At 39.4% G+C, this 21,745-nt stretch overlaps 1 protein-coding gene across 4 annotated transcripts in view; it reads right to left on the bottom strand.

The window, feature by feature from the left end:
• Positions 1 to 21,745, bottom strand: part of LOC113944036 (aldehyde oxidase 2-like) — a 48,052-nt gene that overhangs the window by 25,944 nt on the left and 363 nt on the right. For all 4 annotated transcript variants that reach the window (XR_003526555.1, XR_003526556.1, XR_003526557.1 and 1 more), the window contains exons 2-17: positions 18,977 to 21,718; positions 17,445 to 17,502; positions 16,485 to 16,581; positions 15,678 to 15,786; positions 14,249 to 14,375; positions 13,263 to 13,324; positions 12,701 to 12,787; positions 10,096 to 10,176; positions 7,889 to 8,033; positions 6,724 to 6,816; positions 5,700 to 5,851; positions 4,924 to 5,017; positions 3,816 to 3,925; positions 1,491 to 1,675; positions 1,073 to 1,235; positions 792 to 884 (exon numbers count right to left, since the gene is read on the bottom strand). Coding sequence is in view for 1 of the 4 variants with exons in the window: in XM_027636601.1 (XP_027492402.1) it covers positions 792 to 884; positions 1,073 to 1,235; positions 1,491 to 1,675; positions 3,816 to 3,925; positions 4,924 to 5,017; positions 5,700 to 5,851; positions 6,724 to 6,816; positions 7,889 to 8,033; positions 10,096 to 10,176; positions 12,701 to 12,787; positions 13,263 to 13,324; positions 14,249 to 14,375; positions 15,678 to 15,786; positions 16,485 to 16,581; positions 17,445 to 17,502; positions 18,977 to 19,030 (1,710 nt within the window). In the remaining 3 variants the exon portion in view is untranslated. The remainder of the gene's footprint in view (positions 1 to 791; positions 885 to 1,072; positions 1,236 to 1,490; positions 1,676 to 3,815; positions 3,926 to 4,923; positions 5,018 to 5,699; positions 5,852 to 6,723; positions 6,817 to 7,888; positions 8,034 to 10,095; positions 10,177 to 12,700; positions 12,788 to 13,262; positions 13,325 to 14,248; positions 14,376 to 15,677; positions 15,787 to 16,484; positions 16,582 to 17,444; positions 17,503 to 18,976; positions 21,719 to 21,745) is intronic.

The following is a 21,745-nucleotide window of genomic DNA, read 5'->3' as shown; positions in this document are numbered from 1 at the left end:
CTATTACTTCAAAGACAGCCTGTAATTGAAAGCACTGCAGACATACTTAATTAAAATATATCTTTGGTGCTCTCTGTTGTTGAATTGCTAGTTCACATTAACTTGAAACAGACTATTACTGGGGACCACGAAAATCTTCCAACATTTATGTTTTGTTTGGACTTCTGCCAAGTGAAGAGTTCTCTAAAACATGTCTTCTTAGTCTCTCAAAGGACAAACACTAAATTCTTGGCTGATGCTGAAAGTTTTCAGTAACAAACTGATAAGAAGCAGCAAAAGTTTGATTTCAAAAGTTTTTAAATTTTGCAACAAAACAAAAAAAAGGGGGAGAAATCTTGATGAAATTCAAAATTTTTAAAATTGAGATCTTCTACTGAACAAACTTTTTCATATGCCAATCACTTCTCCTTTCTATACTGTAGCTTTGCAAAGAAGTCTTTCAGGCTTGAACAATGACAGAGATGCTGCAGTAGGTTATTTCATTTATTTGTACTGAGGCCCTCTGGGCAGTTTAACTAAATTCTGCTGAGCTCTTTCATTGCTGAAAGCTGTGTTCCCTGTTTCAGCTGTGTCAGGACAGCCTGATCTCCACAACACCTTGAGGACCAGGAGTGCATCTGTACACTGAAAGACCAGGAAATCTACAAAAATTTAAAAGATTTCCCACAGAGACAAACGTTTCAGCAGCTTCACATTACAATTAGTAGAGGCTTAAGAATGGAAGGTTAGAAGGGCAAAACACTCATTAAAAAAGAGGGTCTATGGCAGTCCTAGCTACAAACACACATCACCTGATAGATCTGGACACCCTGGGGAACACCACTTTGCAGCACTCCCAAAGCACTCATCTTCTCCTGTGAAAGCTCAGCATACCTGAAGGGATACTGAAAAGAAGGGATACTGTCAAAGAAGTGTTGTCAGACCCTTATTTCTAAAAGAAAAGTTTTCCCTTCACATGTTTTGAAATAAGTCCTAACACCTTTACCCTTCCCTCTCACATCCCTTTAAAAAAGCAGAGTTTTCCTGCAGTCTATATGCTGATGGGGGTATGCAATTCTTGTCCAGTGCTTACCATCTGATGTAAACCATGTAACACTTCCAGGTAAAATCTGAAAAGAAAGCTGACAAGCAGAGTTCTCCTATATTCTACTTTTCCTCCTGAAGCTGATGGAGGGAGAACAATTTCCTCTAGCACCAGTTTACAAGCTTCATTCAGCATCTGATCATTCCATTGCCTGGTAAAAAAAGCAGACTAACATGAACACACATCTCTTTATAAGTAACAGGTGGCTAAAAATACTGTGAAGTTTTTGTGAAGTAATAAGTGAATCAGTGTAAGTTATATCAAGAAATAATCTATTGTTAGAAAGGACAGGTTAAATACAGAGTGTGAGGCTGATGGTGGGATCTCCACTGATGCCATCAAGCAAACCCCACGCTTCACACTATGACTCCTTCCTTTTGGTTAAATACATTAAGATATCCAGTACCTTCCTATAAGCTTCTCACAGGACTTTCTTGCACTGAGTGTGGTTGAGCCAATGCCTCCAAATAAAATACTCAGATCTACAATGGTGTCTGTGCCTGGATGGAAGAGCACTCGCATTCCAGAATTCACTATGGACAAAGCATTTTTCTGTCTTTCAGCCTGTCTGAAGGCCGAAATAAAGTCATCCTAGTAGGAAAAAAAAAAAAGGAAGGAAAAATTCCATCAATGTTAGAAATGACTGAAATCTATTTTTCTTGTATTTTAGGCGTTACCATTGGCCAAAGTTTCAGTTAAACTTTCTATTTTTCTTGAAGTACTAAGCTAATCCTAGACTGTTGTACTAAGAGGGGACATTATTTGAGGTTATCTGCATGTAAGAAAACATGCCAAAATTTTAATGACTTCATCAGTGGTTTAATGATTTCAGAGTGCTGGAGAAGAACCCTTGTCCTGATATAAGCCACTTCATATATATGGCCTGTATGTTCTTTAAGTTTAATTCCAGCTTAGAAATTAGTGGTTTCTTCTCCAGGACATGGAGGTCCCACCGTGTTAAGGACCCTGATTTTGTGAAGATTTTACACTCAGAGATTTTACATTTTATGCTATAGTAATGGCATTTACAGAGGAAGCACTAGGAACAGCTGGGCTTTCTAGTGTCAGAAATATTTTGTTCTGGGGACAAAGCCACATATTTTAAAAGAAAACATAATAGCATTATCTTTCATGACCAGGCATAGATGAGTCCGTTGAAGAAACTGCATGAAGTGCTATTTCTGTAGCCCCAGAAAGAAACTTCAGAATCAGACAGTCACAGAAGTTTTAAAGTGAGGGTTAGCAGGTTAGATTTTCGCTATGAGTATGTGATACTGTCATGACAAATGTGAAATTCAGGATTACATGTTGAACAGCGAGTCTTGTCAGAGATGGAAAATCCTCTCAACAGGATTTACATTGCTTTACTGAAGCAATGTTCATATCAAACTACCCAAACCCAAAAGCCAGAAGCTGACAGGAACAACAGGGAAAACTGATGGCCAAGTTTCCCTCTACACATTCTGTTGACAAGTCTTGCAAAAAACCTTTGTGTGTGCCTTTTCATTGTTTTAGCAGAGTTAATCAAAAAGGCGATTCAGCATGAAAGTGAGTGGCAGAAGCAGCCTCCCCAGAAAGTGGTGTTAATTTCCCATGGTGAGACTTCTTAATCTCATGTTATTCATGTGACAGCTGATAATTTCCCTGCTCTTCAGAGCAACCTTCTGAGTTTGCCAGCAGTGCTATTGTCTTTTGTTCATTTTGTTGTCCTCACCTCTGCTGTTCCTAGGTGTGACTGTCTCTCTCTGAAAGGCTCTGAAATACTCTTTGTGATAGATTTGGCTTTGTGGCACAACTTGTCATTGGACAAAGCAGGCTGGGATTTCTTTTTTGTTTTACTTTGTGGAATGAAATAACCCATTTCTCCTTAATTTTCTCTTCCAGGCTGTTTGTTTCTCAAATCACTACTAAGGTTCATAGTTTCTAGGCAGCAGAAGCACTGTTACTGCTCCTAATGCAGACTATGCTTTTGCAGGCTTCAAGCTCATGGGAATCCTTTTGTTTTTCATGGGAAACCTGCCATGGCCAGCCAAATTTTCATGGGCAGAAGTCTCATCTAGCATGAAGCCACATATGTTTAATAGGTTGCATTGCAGTGGGCAGCTACTCTGGGGACTGACCCTTTGATGTCAAGGTTGGCAGAGACTCCTGTGATCAGTTGCTCACTGACTTCAGTCAAAACATACCAGTTCGTAGCCAGGTCTTCCCCTACTCGCCCCGTACTTTTCCTCACATCCACTAGAGGGATATCTAAGAACATAGTAACCAGGACACCATTTCCTCTGCCCCCAACCCCTAATGCCACACGCTACCACCTTCGGTCACAGTAGTCAGGACCTTATTTTTTGAGTAGTTGCATGGACAACGCAGGATTATTCATTGTAAATCGCTAATTAGCGAGAAGAGGTCAGAAATTACCTTTATCGCTGAAGGTTATGGGACAATATGGCACTTTTCCTGCAAATATCCAGGCAGCCTAAATTTCTGTGTCTGGAAGGGGCAGAAGCGCACATTTAAGACTGGGGAAAAAGCAGTAAGAGACCCAAAAGAAGCAGAAGATGATGGCCAGCGGGAAGAAGTGGGAGACGGGAAGAGAAGGATGCCAGAATTTTCTTAGCTACTTCCAAAGCAGTAGTAGCCTGTGTGTTTCAACACCTACTGGAAATAGTGGATATAATGCTAATAACTACCCTGGAACCTGAATGAAACTTTTGAAATATTGGGGTCTTACCTTCATAGAATATGGAATGAGAACAGAAACAATGACCTCCTCGGCATTTATGTCTGCATGCTCACAGCCAGCAAGGAAACGATCATTTAAAAGAATCTGTCTTTTACCATCTGTTGGAGAAAACTATAATCTGTTACTGAATGTGAAGCAAGAAGGAAACATTTCTGCATTGCAGATTCAAATTTGTTGAATCTGCGCAAAAGAATATATTAAGGCCAATATGGCCTTAGAACTGTCTGCACCATTCAGGATCTAGCCTTTGGGTGAAAGGCTAATCTAAGTTACATATTAGGTGCAATATATTTCCCTATATGAATGCTATAGTTCTCCATCACAGATAAAATACTGAGTATTTTATACTTTCTGGAAAATACATGTCTTTCAAATGCTAACAATATTCAGAAAAGCAGTTATTTAGGTTTAAATATAGCTATTCTGTTTCTACTCAAAAGCTCTTTAGACCATTAAATCATTAAATCACAGTAACTTTTAAGAAACTATTCAAGCACTGCAATGAGAGGGGGAATCAGCCCTGTACATCTACAAAGACAGTAGAAACGTTCCCAAGATTTTCCAAAGCTTTAGCTTGATTACTGGTAGCAATTTAGACGCAGTGTACATGTATACACACACATACATATCCACAAAAGTACCGGTGACCTCAGGAGAAATTTCTAGGCCCTAGCGAATGAACCAAAGTTTTTCTTAAAATGAAACAGGCATAAGCAATAAAAGCAAACAGTGCTGGAGTTACAAGACAGAGCTAAACTGTCTGATAAATGCAGCAATATAACCAAAGGCAGTGTAGAAAGGAGGCCTTTCTACCCATCAAGTGTGCTGACCTCACATTCATGGGATGGCTAGATGCTGCTTCCTTTTGTCTTGTGAAACAGAAAGGCAGTGTTTTCTACTGGCAGATACTTTTTGCAAGTTATAATGACAAGCAAATACCAGGATAATGTTCTCCATTCTCCTGAATATACCATTCTAATTCATTTAGGAGATGCACAGTAGTATTTAATTTGAAAACTGTTACCTGTAGACATATTCTCTGTTGCAATGTTCTGCCTATTCAACAAAGGTATCTGGCAGGGGGCTCAAAGCTTACCTTCTGATGCCAAGTTGAGGACAGATTTGCCAACTGATAAGATTGGATTCAAGTCCCAGGATGATCCTCTGCTTACAATGTGTCCTCCTAAAGACTTTAACAAACAGTGAGGTTATTTTTAGGCTTGCCCTTCCTACATGTAACAGGGATCTGTATCATAACCCCATTTTATTCCATTAAAAGACCTGATGGAAGAACTTATATTTGTTTTGTTCAATTTTAAACAAAGTTCTACCTTTGTACATTTTAATGTGATCTAATCTATTGCTCCCTTCAAAAGCCATTTCTCATATTGTCTCTGTTGACAGAGACCAGGTTTACTTTTTTGCCACCCAAAGGCATGGCCATTCCCTTGAATTTTCTTCCTTAAAGGAAGAAATACAGGGTATTGCAGTAAGAGGATTTTAAAGGAAAATTAGGGACAAGATCAGAGATGCCTAATACATGATGGGTAAACAGTTATGTGTTGATAGTCAGCTTAAAGCATGATTGGCTGCACTGTACAGCACCTTACCAGAGAATATCCCTTTTCTTCTTTTCCTAGTCTCCTCCAATTCTCTGCTCATCCACTGAGCAGGAATAGCAGAGTTTCTCTTGTTATAGTTCTCTGGGTATTTGCCCCTGCTAACTAGCCTAGGACTCCCAGTTATTTCACACAACATTTGTGATAGTAGTAACGTTTTTGCCTTATAAAGCACAATCCCAGCCTCATAATTGACATTCACACAGATATGTCTGTAGTGATGTCTTATTTACTGTCACTGCTGAGTACATACCGCCATGCTCCTGATCTGTTCTCCAGCTAGAGTTCTCAGGTGCTGCAAGAGAGCTTGGTATGTTTTCGTTTTCTCTGCTGTAAGTTCTGTGACTGCCTTCATTAGGATGTCTCTGAGCTGGGCCAAGCAGCAGGCAGCTCCTATTACTAGCCCTGAAATCAAATGAGTTTAAACAGTGAAATCATCATGCCACAGAATAAATGCAATATATAGCTGATGTGGCCTCTAAAGAATTGCTTCTGTACACAGCTCTTGTCAGCAGGATGACAAAGAAAAATGATAGGAAGATGGATTTTGTATTACACGCAATAAGAAATGCAAGTACTACTTGCTTATTCAGCAATAGTTCCCAGTATAAAGACATACCTGAAAAATATACATTGAATATTTGCACACAGTAGTGCACATCCCTTTTTTGTGCTGTGTATCCCCAAAGACACGAATAACAGTTGATTCAGGAGGAAGGATCACCAAATTGTTGGAGTCTTCCAAGACTGAGCTGCAAACACTCTATCACACACCCAGTAGTATCAGAGAAGCCACCACCATGGACTTCAGCAAACATTGAAGTAGCCCAGCCACTCCAAAGAAAATCCTATAGTATTTCAGATTGGAAATTTATGTTTTAACATTTTGTGTTGAAAATCAAGCCCTAGCCTAATCAATATTCTGTGGACTTTGTTAGATATATGGTTGTGATAGAAAGGTTCTTGACCAGTTGAAAACAAAAATAAGGCTGACTTAGGGCCTTCCCCTATGCTTGCTTTCTTCAGAAATTTGAGATTTGAACAAATATATATTCACAGAACAGTTTAATAAATTATCTATCACAATCAATCCATCATCTCAAGACCACAGGTGAGCTGACATATTGGTTCAAAAGGCTCAGTGAAATGAGACAAAAAACTCCAAAGAAAACTCCACACCAATGAGAGTCGATGGTTCTTGCTGCTTCAGGTGCAAGACCCAAGTTAATTTAGTTGCCACCGTTTGTTAACACAGTAGAGATAACTTGGAAACTTACCATCACTTGTGCTATTCACAACATGCATTTCTGAAATCCTAACAGGATGGAGAATGATTGGATGATAGACACCACTGTGATTTCTTTTGAGACCTGAAAGGCAAAGTATGATAGTCTGATTAGAGATGTGTTTAAAGAATTAACCATATTCCTGAATATGGAGACTGAAAAGTTCAAAACCACTGTAACTAAGTAGTTTCAAAGTCTTATAAGTTTTGTTATGCAGTATCTTGAGTATCACATTTTACTGCTTTTACCAGGCCCATCTGAAGTTCAAAGCCTAATATTTTCTTTTCTGGCTCCTGTTCCTTGCTCCTCTGAACTGGTTTCTAGTCCTTTCCCATATCAAACTCAGATTTCACCTCTCACCTGAAAGCTATACACAATTCCACACATGCTTCATCATGTTTCTAGCTATTCACTCCACCTTTTTATGTGAGCTATATAATTTTTTTGTTTCCCTTGTTCTCTTCTTGTGCAATGTCTTTCTGACGACAATGAAGAGCTTTCCTTTGATGTAAAGAGACTTGAAGTTTTTAAACTTAAGAGATTTGCCATTTTGCCAAGTACTGCATCATGGGAGTATATTACTAAACAAATGCCATGCCCTTTACTAGGCAATGTACAGATATATAAAAGATCTAAAGGATTCTCTTTAGATCTGGGCCTTTGTTGTCTCAACAGTGAAGGAAATACTCTTACCAAATTCATCCTGATGGATACTCCCTCAAAAAAAGTATACTGACAATTTCTAAAAACAAAACCCTGCCATCCATAATATGCAGGATTTAGCCAATGCCTGGATATCATACCCTTTTCTGGGCATTATTTATTTTGTGATGCTCGATGTTAAATGGGATGTGAAATGTTTGCCTCTCATCAGCACAAGTCCTTTCTTATTCACACAAATTGTGTCTCTGAGACCGAGGTTACTGAGGGAAGTTAGGCAGCACAGATTCTGGACTCAAGTGATAGCTGGTACTAGTCCTAATTTAGTTATTGATTTGCTGCAAAAAAGTCATGGGAAATTACATTGGCCTAAATATTGAAGCACAATTCTTGTGGTGACAAAATGCGTTTAGGATCCCTGGAAGAGAAAATGCAGGATTATGTGCCTACTGCACAATGTAGTCCCTGTGTCAGAAGATCTTTTGTCCTTCCATACCCACACTAGTGTTCCCCACAACCAAAGGTGCCTTTGGATACTTGGCTTTCAGCTTCAGAAGCTCTTTCAGGCTAGGAGGAGAAATCCATGTTGTTCTTTTGCCGTGAAAAATTAGAGTTGTTCTTTGCTGCTCTTGAGCCATTCTCTGTGGTAGAAATGACAAAGACTTGGTAAATTTGACTAGTGTCTCAATAAAAATATAAATGACCATATTGCTCAGTAAGACACTGTGTTATGATAGACAGTGAGACACTAATGGGGTTTTTCATCTGAGGTTCCTGTTGTGCTGAACAGTGCTGAGCTTTTATTGTAACTACATTATTGCTCAAGAAACTGAGATGAGAATGAACTAAATGACTTGGTAAGAGACACACTAAATGAATAGTAGGAGATTAGTCTCATGTTTCTTTCTCCTGCTCTGATGATTCTGAAAGACTCCCATTGTATATGATGTAAACAATAAAGCAATGTGACTGGACTTCATGGGAAATTGGGATGCCAAAATCTCACTGCATATGTGACAGAATACAAGATGTATTCTCTTAGTCAGGGAGGATCACTACATCCCCATTTGCTGAGAGTCATGTATCTACTATACTAGATCCAAACTAGTTTCTATATTAAGTAAAATGCTTTTAAAAATAGAAATACCTACTTTCCCATTTGTCTGCAAGGACTAGTCTTTTCAGAGATATTGTCTCCTTGGGATGGTTGATCAGAATTTACATTTTTGTTAAATAAAGTGGTTTTCCAGCACCTCCTGTCTTATAATACTATATAATTTTTTTTTCACCCTGAGAATATCATACATGTTTTTTTCATATTTGACAAGTGCCATGTGCAATCATAATTTCAAAATATGCAAAAGCAATCCCTGCGAAACACCTGTCTTTGCAGACAATGCAGTGAACAAACAGACAAGTGGACTAGCCACAAAACATTTCCAGCTATGGACTGGCCTTCTAGGTAAAAGACATATCTGAAACACAAAAAAGGAGCTATGTGTCTGTGGAAGCAATCATAATCCTACTGGCATGGGCACCTCGTGTAGCCTGGAGAAGCAGTTCTGTCCTCCTGGCAGCTCAGTCTGAACACATAGAGCAGATGATGGTACCTCCTTTCTGGCTGACCAGCTTTTTCAGCCAGCAGCACTTTAGCCAAGATCTTTAATCCAACTATAAAATTTGCAAAATATTCACTTAATACTTGCACTCTTAAAGCATGAGTCTCTCCAAGACAGGTCAATAGCAGAAAAGCAAATTTATTTTCCACTTCATGGTTTCATAAAGGAGCTTATGGCTTACTGAGCATGTTCTGCACTGAGAGGCAATCATTAAATAATAAAGATGCACTCTATGACAAGTGTTTACAAAGCCAACTACTAAGCAGCGAACAGCATTCTGTAGTACAGTGACAAACCAGAGAACTGTGCCATGCATTTTCAGAACTCAAATGAACTTTTGTGCCTCTAGGGTGGTTGTGTAATATCAGCAAGAACTGCCCACGAACTGCAAAAGGAGTGCACACAAGGAATTTCATAAGAAGCTGCTAGAAACATGAGCGAGGATTAAAAAACCACCTGGAGCTGCCTGCTTGGATTCTGCTCAGTCTGATTTGGGTAAGCCCTGCCCTACTATTTTCACAGATATCTTCTCTTGCCTCTGTCTGCAGATTATGGGCACTTTCCTCCTCCTCCTCCTCTTTTCAAGTTTCCATCTGTCCTTCTGTGAGTTTCCAATAACTACTGCAATAAACCCTCTTCTTTCCTCTTCAAGTCATTTGCCTTTCCTGTGGACCTGCATGTAAGTCCAGTCTCAGGTTGCTAGGGTCTGTTTACCAGCTAGAAGCAAACAATAACTTGAATCCAACAGAGAATACAAAACAGAAAAGATGGAAAGTTCATTTGGGATCTTTCAAAGTAAATACTATATTCCACAAAAAAGCCAACTGGTCCAAAATAACGGTCACGAATAAGGAGCTCTTTTGGGAAATGTTGGTTCTGCTGAGGCAAACAATTTGCTTTTTAAATATGATCTATTTTGTAATAATGACAACATGTGGATTGTCCACACTGAAATGCCTCATTATTTGTGACTAAAACTAGTATATCTGAGGATAGATGTTTCAGTTTCACAAAAACACAAGGTTTTCAACTTCTGCAGGAACTCAGTCATGCTTGCAAGATAACAAAAGTCAGTAAGGCTTACCATTAGCTCAGGAGGAAATATAAATTCCTGTGTTGGATCCATGGGCAGGAATTGTTCTGGATTGCAAAGACCTGAAAGGATCTGCAAATAAATTTGGGGGGGGGGGGTGGAGGGGGAGAGAGAGAGCAGAATGCACATATTCAGACTAAGTTGCAAGTCTTTATCAACAGATGAGATTATTTCCTAGTGTGAGACAGTTTTGACACTTTATAGGTTGTGTTCAAAAATTCAAGATACCCTAATTAATTTCTAATCTTTAGTTTATTCACAGACTACTCAAAAGACGGACTACTCAAGAGACAGACTATCATACCAATCCCTCTCAAGCCTTTGCTTGAAATACATCCAGCTTCAAGAAAAATCTTGCAGTATTTCCTGAAACTGGTCATAGCAAATGTATTGCATCACACTGGGTGCAATGTGTACTGTGGGAAAGTGCAGGGCTGGATGGCATAGTTATGTTCTGTTCATAACTCTGCCTCTTAAGGAGCTTTCTGACAGAGCTTGACATGACAACAAATAATGTCCATCTGATCAGAAAGAATTGTTTTCTGCTTTAGGAGAGCCTTATGCAAAGCTCCTCTCCAGCCTTGCATAAGCACTTCAAGAACCGAATGTTGACAGTGCACCATAAAAATTAGCTTTTTCTACTTGTTCACAGCTTTCTTTTTTCTGCAGAGGCCTCTGGTGAGGCTATCCATCTTCTGAGCTTTCAGAAGCTTACATAAAAGAAGACTGAATGTGCTATGCTAGCAGAACTTGTTTGTATTTTCTGCCTCACTGATTTATTTGTGGAATCAAAAATCCTGTCAAACCAGAGAGCAACAGGTCTCAAGTATATTGAATGGGGAAAAAAAATTGACATATCCTAGTCTGAAGTCTCTTATTCCTTCCCCAATCAGTCATTACCTCTGCACAGATTGTGGCCTTGGTAACTATAAGATCTGGCTCTGGATGACTTAATCTACTGATTGACACCATTGATGAAATGGCAAAAAAACCCTCTGTGTCTGCCATGATCCTCACGATAGTTAGGGACTAGATATTTGCCTTGGATGAAAGCAACTATGAGGAATGCAAATCAGGGAAAGCCAAATAAGAGGGCATCCAAAGGAACTGCTGTTTTGTACTTGGTAACTACTCCATTGCTAGACTTGTGCTTCAAACAACCTCGTCAGCAGCTCACCAACAATTTTCAGTTCTTAAAGGGGCAGAGGCAACACACAGGTGCACAAATGTCCACACATCCAGTCACACTCCTTGGAGCTCTACAGTTTTTCACTGTCAAAACAAGTTTTCTTCCAATCACCCAAGACATTTTGCTTTATAGATTTCTTAGAGATTTTCAGTCAGAGAAAATTCATCTAAGGAATTAAAATCCTCATTCTGATGCAAGATCAGTGCACTATGGCCTCTTCTTACAGGTGGATGAAGAGAAGACAACAAGTTCTTAGATGCACACAGGGAATGGAGGACCTTTTTGAAGCAGGATGCTCCTTATGTATACTGAAGCTCCCATATGTACCCTTATACATAATAATTGTGGAACTTTTGCCAGGACAAACACAAATGAGATTACTTGTGATTTTACAATGTGCATATGTGAAGTGAGAATAAAACAACGTATATTTTGAAGCAATGCCAATATATCAGTTGCAACACAACACAGGAGAATGAGACACTTCCCTCAAGATCTTGGAGCCACTAGCAACACAGTAATGCTTATGAAAGGCTTTACAAGCATATACTGACACTAAAGAGCAATAGTTTTTTTCATCTTCAGGAATTCAGATTTGGTGTCTCAAGCACACAGACACAAGTCATGCTGATGGCTGCAAAACCTCTGTTACGGGAGTTCAACTTCACATCAAGGCCAGCTTTTTTAAGAAAGCTGTTTCTGACCAACAGTTTTCTTCTTCACACACAAAAAAGCAGACATAAATGTTTAATATTGTGATCCACACTCTCCCTGGAAAATGTCACTAAATAAGTAAGCCGTATGAGGAGCAGCTGAGGTCACTTGGTTTGTTCAGCCTGGAGAGGAGGAGCCTGAGGGGAGACCTCACTGAGGTTACAGCTTCCTCATGAGGGCAAAAGGAGGGGCAGGCACTGATTTCTCTGTGGTGACCAGGGACAAGACCCCAGGGAATGGCCTGAAGTTGTGTCAGGAGAGGTTTAGGTGGGATATTAGAAGAAGGTTCTTCACCCAGAGGGTGGTTGGGCACTGGAACAGGCTCCCCAGGAAGTGGTCACAGCACCAAGCCTGACAGAGTTCAAGGAGTGTTTGGACAGTGCTCTCAGGCTCATGGTGTGACTCTTGGGGAGGGTCCTGTGCAGGGCTAAGGACTGGACTCAATGATCCTTGTGGGTCCCTTCCAACTAGGCATATTCTGTGATTCTGTGATTCTAATAACACAGATAATAACAATGCAGATATGCTTGTGCTACCTTTCTCTAGCAACAAGAGCAGAGACCCTGGAGTTCAGTCTGGTCTAAATGTCCAAAGCTAGAAAAGTAGCTGCTGCCATAGTTAAAGGTGACCCCTTCCTACAAATCTGACAACGCAAACAGGAGTTAACAAGAAAAAAAATCCATTGCACCTTACCTGACCCCCTGTAGAAGATGAACAGACACATTCCTCCTGATCCAAGCAACATTGTCCAGTTCCTCTGAGTTGGCAACATGTTGGCTCCTAAAGAAATCATATTCTATTACATAAAAGCAATGAGGCAGCTTGGTGATTTATTGTAAATTAACGTTTCAAGGCTTCCTGTTCCAAATCAGATTTGTTCAGCCATTTGAAGTTGCTCCAGGAGACCCCTTAAACCATAGGACCCCTAGGAGTGAGTTCCCTTTGGGTACCCAGGTATCCATGAAGCAAACAGAAAAAATCAAAATAACTTCAGTGGTGTTTAGATCAAGTCCTTGTAACTGATGCGAAGGATTTTCCACTGCATTGCAAGGGTACATGTAAACCAAAAGTCAGTGGTGGCTGTAAGCTCTTGGCACATTTGGTAACTAAAAGAGCCAGATTTTCCAAAGGCTCAACCAAAGAAAGATTTTCCAAATGATGCAAGATTCCAGATAGGTAATTCAAAGAGGCTCAGCCTTTTCAGATACCAAAAACTATCCCAAAATAAGAAATACATTTGAAAATACTGACCTACCCTAGCAAAAGATGTGTAGCTGTCTATAATTGGCCTGTATCCTGTGCAACGGCACAAATTACCTGAAATAAACCACATGATAATCAATCATAAGAAACCAGAACAATGTTTGGAAGCACTAGCACAATTGGAAATGGTCTGGCATCAAACCTGCAGATACAAAATGCTGAAATCTATGTCCCTATGCTCAAATGGGCAAAATCACATATGTAAAAATAAGAAATATTACTCCAATAGTGATTATATTATTAAAATTTATTATTTTTAAGGTGATTTCTAAAAATAATATTAATTAATTTATGTGAATGCATGTAAAAAAATCAAATTATGAAAAGCATCCAAAAGTAAATTCTACAATTACTAGTACCACTACAGTGTTTGGGTTTTACAATCAAATCCAAAATCTACTGCCATCCATCACTATGATGGTTTTCATATATAATTAGAAGAAGTAATGAAATCTCTACTGCAATTTCTGGCATTTCCCTCATGAAATCAAAATCTTCTGGTGGGAGGGGTTAGCAAACTTATGCTAGCAAACTTGGCACTTGAAAGTGAGTTGAAGTTGCTTTGCTTGTTGTAGTAAATATTGCTTGAAGAGCAAGACCTTGTTGTATTACTCAGTGAATACTTATACTCTCAGTATATTATACCTACTCTTTCAGCATATTCTTTGTAAAACTGTACTCCTACTGCACCATATTGAGGCTGCTGGTGCAGGAGGGCTATAAAACCAGGCTGTTCTAAATGCAGGGATTTTCTGAAATATTTATGCAGTGCTAAATGCCACTGTGTATCCCTTTAGAAACCTTCGGTGTGAACCATCTTTTGATGATTTTGAGATGTCTTTAAGCCATTATGGCTATATCAGAGTACCATCTACTGCCATCATCTACTGCTCTTTGAGTTAAATCATATTTATGACCTTGGCAATCAAACATGTATCTTTTTATTATACTTTTTACAATTTACTGTCTGTAACTTACCATCCAGAGCAGAAACAATCTGCTCCATGGAAGGTTCTGCATGGTTTCTCAGTAAGGCATACATGGACATCACCATTCCAGGGGTGCAGAAGCCACACTGGGAGCCATTGCATATGGCCAGCCTTTCCTAGAACAAAACAGAACAACAGTCCAGGATGTGGCTTCACTGACTTTCTAAATAGCCATCTTCAGGTATGTCATCTACCAGCTGTAGGATGACAGCAGCATTTTCACTATCCCAAATTCTCAGAGCAACCACCTAGTTAAAGGATAATACTTGCTCCAGTTTAGACCCTCATGATCCTAATTATGAGAATAGAATAAGGCCTGAGACTTTCTGTTTAGACATCAATAATACATTAGGTATTTCTAACCAAGAAGGATAGAACACAGAATATCTTCTCAACCAGAGCTTCAGCGCAGACCAGTCACAGAGTCATGACTCTTGGAAAATAATATTGAGACAAAAAGAGAATGTTCAGAAAACATTCTTAAATCTATGTGGTCAGACCGTGATTTTCAGGGACAAGCCAGAGTGGAGGAAGTTAAGAGCTGACCTAATCCAAGGGAAATCTCTGGCATACAGATCAAACAAGCCTAATTTAATACCTGTCAGTCTGGTTGCCAGCTGGAATCATTCATCCCGTACTACACATATGCACAGACCGTTGTCCTCAGTGAGATGGCCAGAGGCCATGCTGGTGACTAAATGAAACTGATTGATGCTCTTTGTCCTTTCCCATCCCCTTCTGAAAGCCGGCATCCTACCTACCATATGCTTGGGTAGTCCTGTGGAGATTGTGATGTGCTCCCTGCATGGTAGTACATTAGGAGGAGCTCCTTCCATGCTCCATACAGGGCCAATCACAACCCAGCAACTGTTGTATTAATTCCCCCAAACACTTGTTTGTGGGGTGAAGTCACAACCCCACAACTGAAGTTTGAGGGGTTTGGAATGTTACAAAGTGTTGGGCCATTTTCCATGGGAGCAGTGGAGCTAATTAGATAGTTCCCATGGACACAGCCTTGAGTTACAAAGAGTACAAGGTTGAATCTGTTTGGCTGAGTGCAGGTGCTGCATTCCTGGGTGTTGTTGTAGGAATGTGTTTATGTTGTGTGTGTGGGAAAGTAGAAGCTGGAGAACTTAATAAAAAGTTGCCTGCTGCTCTGAGCAGGCAGACTTCTCTTTGTCTGACCATCCTAGTGTCTTGTGTGTGTCTTTCTTCCCCTACAGACCAAGGACTCCGACAGATACCCTACAACACTTGTTCATCTAAAAAACTCAGACACCATTCAGTTTTTAAACCCCTTCAGAGACTTTGCATTGCACAGACTCACAGCACCTTCTCACAGATCCCAGTTTTGTTACAGACATAGGACAGGACACTCTCGTAATCTTGCAGCCTTACACAGTCCAGCTTACTCTCACCTGAATTGGATGAATCCGGGTTTTTATGCTTCCAACCCCTTCCACAGTAATGACAGCAGCACCATGCAGTGAACATAATGGGAGAAGGCAGGAGTTGGCAGGACGATGACTTTGATATGTGAAGGAGAACTGTGGCGTTAAATAGCTTTGTTGTATGAGTCCATGGAGGATGAAACAAAGGATATACACTCCAGCTAATCTAGAAATGTTCTGACTTCTGATGTTAGAAAGACATGGGGAGAAGGATATGCAAGTGTAAAAAATCCTGCACTTGGACCATGACAGTATGCATCCTGCTCCTAGAACTGGGACTTAGGCATTAAGTAATAGGCTCTTCTAATTAAAGAAGTGCAATGTTTAGTTAAAAGAAAAAAAAAAACCCTACATATTTTGTTAAAACCCAAAGTCTAGGGCCAGCTGTGATAGAAGTCAGGCACAGCACTTCTAATGGAACAAAGTTTCAAGAGCCAGGGAGAGACAATCCAGAACTACTAATTCTGCTGTGGGAGAAACTGTACAACCACAATGTAATAAGTCTATTGCAAAAGTCTTGGAGAGGCAGATGACAAAAGGGCTGTTGAAATCTCAAATCATAAAGAACTCAATCTAAAACATCATTTTCCCAGAAGGCTTGGGGGTTTGGTGTTGAGTTTTTGGGGGTTTTTGTTTTGTTTTTTTTTTAAAGTATTGGAAAGGATCTAAATCTCTGTTACTGTGTGATCATGAGTTCAACTCTGTAATTTCCCAGTGAATGTCAGTTTTCCCAAAACACTAAATTACTGTTTTCAAATATCAGCACCAGGATACTGTATCAGTTTGGCAACAGGATCATATGTGGATATCATCACAGTGCAGGCACCACAGCCTCCTACTCCACAGCCATATTTTGTACCTGAAAGACGGACTGCAAAGGAGATTGTTAAAGAAAAAAAATTACCATATTCAAAAGATATTTTTTCTTTATGTTCTTCTGAGTCTCCCTTGTTTTATCTGCATGTGCAGAACTGGAGGGTGCTCCCCTGTAAAAGGGATGGTTTGAGCAAATACAGCAATAGTCTTCTTATTAGCCTTACTCACAGTACTTTCCTAATCATTGCACATAATTATCTGTATCTTGTGTTTGCAAAACAGTATCAACAGATCTCAGTATGTTTCCAGTGCTGCTTCCAGAACATCCCAGGAAAACAGTGATTTTAATGGAGCAGAATACCCAAGTGCACACACCTAAACCCTGTATGGAAGGACTCCCTCCATTATGTGCCTCAGCACAAAGGCTCCACTCTCAAACCACAATCTCCTCCTGCAGTGCCCTGCAGTCCAGTGGAATCTACCACTTCCTTTCATCATTTCTCTTCACTTGCTTAACTTTAGAATCTACATGGCAGCTTCTCAGCTGGGATAACTGCCACTGAAGTCAACAGAGCCCTGACAGCAGTTAGCAACCTGAAGAGCCTCAAATAACAAAATAAAAGTAATAAGATAATAAAATAAGCTTATATAAAACTCTCTGAAGGACTGGGGCATAAATAAATTGTTTACTGCAGAAGTAGTTCAAAATTTGCAATGTTATACCCATACAACTAACACACACAATGCACATGCAGCACTGGATTGCTCTGCTGAGAACAAATGCGAGGCAAATTTTGTTATTTCTACTTTTTGTTCTGTTTACGCTGGTTCCCAAAGAAAAGTGAAACAATTTTAATCCCCAGTTGCATTAATTTACAGACTTATAGAACTCAAAGGCAAAGTTCAAAAAAAGGATATGCTTCTTTCTTAGATAATACAGCAGCAATTCTTCGGGATCTGCCTGCCTCTCTATTACCTATGTTATGAAATTAAAAAAAAAAGAGATTATAGGTTAGAGAGGAATCTAATATAACCATCTCACAAGGATTAATTATGATGTTTAAATGCAGTGATTGTGGATTACTGTGGAGCATTTGTTTAGCAACAGGATGCTGTCACTTGATCATAATCTGCAGAAGAATAAATGAGTGAGTCAGGCAATGTTGGTCAAATATGTGAAATAATTGCTTGCTCAGAGAACTGAAACGGAAGAGAGGTTAAGTAAGCACTTGGAGAGACAAGACTAGAAGGAAAAGTGCCTTTGGCCTAGATCCTTTGTTGATTCCTAACAGCATGAATCAGAAATCCCTTCGTTTTAAAGCCATGAACTTGTGCGTGTGAAAATTCTGCATAATTTTATCTCCTTGAAGTTGATATTAACCCCTTCATTTGCAGAGACCCATTAGCATAACAGCAGAGGAAAATCTTAGTGTAAGAAGAGCAAGAGGGATACATATCTAAGTATATTTTCAATCCAATTAAGTATAACGTGTATGAGTGGGCTTTTGCAGGCCTTGCTTTAGCCTTGTCTCGAGAATGTTGTTGTACCATCAGTGTGCTTGAAATTGTTGGATACAAGAAAACACAAACAACTTTGAAAAAAAATGTTAGGCTCCATTGCTGCAGAATGACCAGAGACTGAATCTCAGGCTTCTCTCAACAATTCTGCTATATCAGCAGCACGCTCCAATTTACCGTGTGTAAGACAACATGGACTAGTTCAGGAATTTATACAGAAATGCAGAGTGAAATAAGGTTTCAGAGTATGCCTTTAAGCACAGTTGGCATGTAATGACAGATAAAACATAACAGACAGAAAGAAGTTTAACTACTTTTCCTTAACTCACCTGGTCAAATTAAAGCCATTACTATCTCTCTAGAGTATAAAAGTGTTGACCAAACAACTGAAAAATATCTCTAGAAAAGCAAGGTTGGTTAGCTGGTTTGGTTTTTTTAACAAATAAATACATTTCCTTCCTTTTACTTTATATCGTATTTTGGGTGACATTTTTTGCTAACAGAACTTCTCATTCACTTGACCTGCTAAGTAAGAAAACATGAAAAAATGTCTTAGAAAATGGAATGTGAACATTTGGCATCAAGAACAGAAAAAAATTAGCTACCTCTTTTCTTTTAGTGAATTACTGAAACTATATTAGTGATCTGCATATTCTTTTACTAGAGAGGCACTTCAACTACATCAACTTTAGGAGTACATTAATAAAAGATTTTAGTAAACAGATAACTATTTTAATTCTAAAAATCTGTATTATGAGAGGTGATACAAAGTCACTCACATTCTGTAAAAACCATGGGATAAAGTAGGAAAATCAAAGACAAGAGATGATTATCCATGAATAAACTGTTGCTCCAGAATAACAGTTTCCAAACGTGAACAGAAAATATTAAAGCCATGCTGTTAAAAAAAGAAAAAGCATTTAAAAACTTACCTTCCTGCCATTCACAAAAAAGACAAGCTCATCTGATTGTTGAGGGCAAGCCATGCTGTTGCATCAAAGTCTGAAAAATAAAGCTTTATGCATCAAGAGAAATTAATGAAATGCTATATGGTCCTAAAGGTCGACTGAGTTTTCTCTGTCGTGCAGAGTTTAATTTGATGCTCAGTCTGCAAATAAGCAGGTGGGGAGGAGCCAGTGCAATGTATATTGTTTCTCAGCAATTAAACCGTGGTCAGATGCCAACGCACCACCTCCTACTCCCTACCCCAGCTCTTCCCTGGGGTAACTTGAAATAATCTGGGAAGAATCTAACCCTGTAACCTAAGAGACAACTGTGAGGGGGTACTTTTGGTTTGAGCTACAGGTGCCAGGCCTATTTATTTTATATAATGCAGTGAATTTAGAATACATAGGCATGCCTGATGCAAGAACCAAGGACAAGCAACATTATGCATTTCTGTGGGGTGTCAAATGAAAGCTGTGGAACCATGGTTCTCATTTACCTTGACCTGAACTATCTATGATTTTCTGCCTTCAGAGCAACTAAGTTTTAACAAAATCAACATTACTACTCTACACACATTTAAAATTTCCTTCTGGCTATCTCTATGCCATGCCAGCTCTATGCCCTTACTGCTGTGGGTACCATTATAAGATGACCATACTCAAGACATACCGTGTCCTTAAAGAGAGAAATCCCAAATACTGATTTGGAGTTCTAGATTCGCATCCATTTCTCCGTATGCCTGTCCAGAAAACAAGGTCATTAATCTTTAAATGCCTTATTACGGCTGGTCTTTTTCTTTTTAAAGGGGAATTATGTATATGTCTTTCAAAAGTCTCCATTTATGTATGTACATGTCTTCTGCTTCATTTACCATTTTCACATTTTCCAGCGTTTCATTTAGAGTCAGTGTAGGCTTGCAGGACAAAGTAGTCAGTCCCTGATCTTCTAACACTCTCCATCAGAAGGCAAAAAAATTATTCTCAGCAGAGATATGCTCCTGCTTTTGTGGTTTAGCCCCTGATTTATACCTGAGAGCTGCAACAACACAAGCACTGAAGCCATGTCAGTCACCAGGTCCCTGTAGGCAAAAGCCCTAATGCCAACTGCAGCATGAGTGTAGTATTCCATGTGTTGTAGGTATGACAATGCAGTTCAAAGGCCTGAGAACAGAAAGAACCAGACCAAATAGCTGATTTTGGCAGAACAATATCTATTTAGAGACTACTAGCCCTCCAAGCCAGAACCTAGTATTTATTTTAGGTGTTTAAGCTTACACCACACAGAATGGGACTGCTGAGGGTGAATAATTGTAAGAAACACTTCTCTTACGAAGTAAATTAGTAGAAAGAGTTCTTCTCAACCATCTCCAGTTTGGGTGTAACTGTGCAGTTACAGTGCACATTAATGTGTAGCCATCCAGTATGTCAGTGCCTTTGGAGCCCCAACATTTCTGCTTGTTTATCTCCCTGTATAGTCCCAGAAAATTCCTTTCATAATATCCCATGGTAGCTATAGTATCATCTGCCAGGATGGTTAATTGCTGATATTTCTAGCTTCCATGCAGTTTTTCAAACACCTAAAAGCCAGCAAACAGCTTAATACGTTTGGACCCAAAATAAACAACAACTCATATTTGCTACATGTATAGAATTTACTGAGACAACTAGACAATAGTGCCACTTGTAAAGAGGCAGGGAGGAATCTCTGTCAATAATGACTGAGAAATACGGACAAGATTTGCACTGCAGAGAACTAAGTGTGGGTCTAGAACACGATGAGTCCTCGGAGTGCAAACACCTCAGCACTGCAGGTGGGGAGATGGCATTGCCTGTGAGGATTGGGCAATGATTTTTGGAAGATTTGACTTGTCTGGAACTAATTAGCACCTGTGCTGATGCATAGGTACATAGGATAACAACAGAAAATGTAGCTTCCCCCCAGTTCAGTAGACCTATAGGCTCCCTGCTTCAGCATATCCCAGAATTTACACGTATTTTTTGGCTGTTATAGATATGTGGGGTTGTGAGCTGTCATTGACAAACCCAGGCAATGAAACTAAGAAGCTGTTTCAAATCAGAAAAACGAGTTGTGGCAGCAGCATTCACATTTAATTTGATTTATTGATCTTCTAACAATAAATAAAAGCCAAAGTAATACAAAGAAAGTGAAGAAAAAGAAGTAAAAACCAATAAGGCTTCAGCTGCCTAAATCACACTTTCAGTGCCACTTCAGATGATTTGCTATTACCTGCTTGATCTCCAGTTGCTATATCATATCTTCCAGTCCTGTGCTCTCCTATGTCTCTGCTGTCTTATGATATCTAAGGCGGTCTGGACAGCTACGTTTAAGCAGCTGCATTTCACCTACTCATAGTGGTTACAGAGAGACAAACTGAAGCAATAAAGATTTCATATCTTAACAGCCAATACAAAAGCTGTTTTAAGCTACTGACCTGATTTCTGTCACAGATACAGCATCAACTTGTAAAAGGGACAGAGGGCAAGAAGAGAAAATTGTGGAAAACTGAGAGGCAGTGAAATAATAAGAGCCTACATGCTGACATGTCAAACAAATTAAAGCCATTTACTTCCAGTAGGAATGGCAGTTGTCATAGTGCTGGAGCAATGTGACCTGTGAGTAAGTGGAAGAGCAATCTGATGCTTAGCAAGGAATAACTGATGCAGAGGTTCACTGAAACCACACAGTGAACATCTAAACTACTGATTCTCCCACTTCTGCTTTATTGTTAAAGA

Source organism: Corapipo altera, unplaced genomic scaffold (genome assembly GCF_003945725.1).
Source record: "Corapipo altera isolate COAL_440 unplaced genomic scaffold, ASM394572v1 45, whole genome shotgun sequence".
NCBI classification, from domain to species: domain Eukaryota; kingdom Metazoa; phylum Chordata; class Aves; order Passeriformes; family Pipridae; genus Corapipo; species Corapipo altera.
This window is presented reverse-complemented; position numbering and strand designations above follow the sequence as displayed.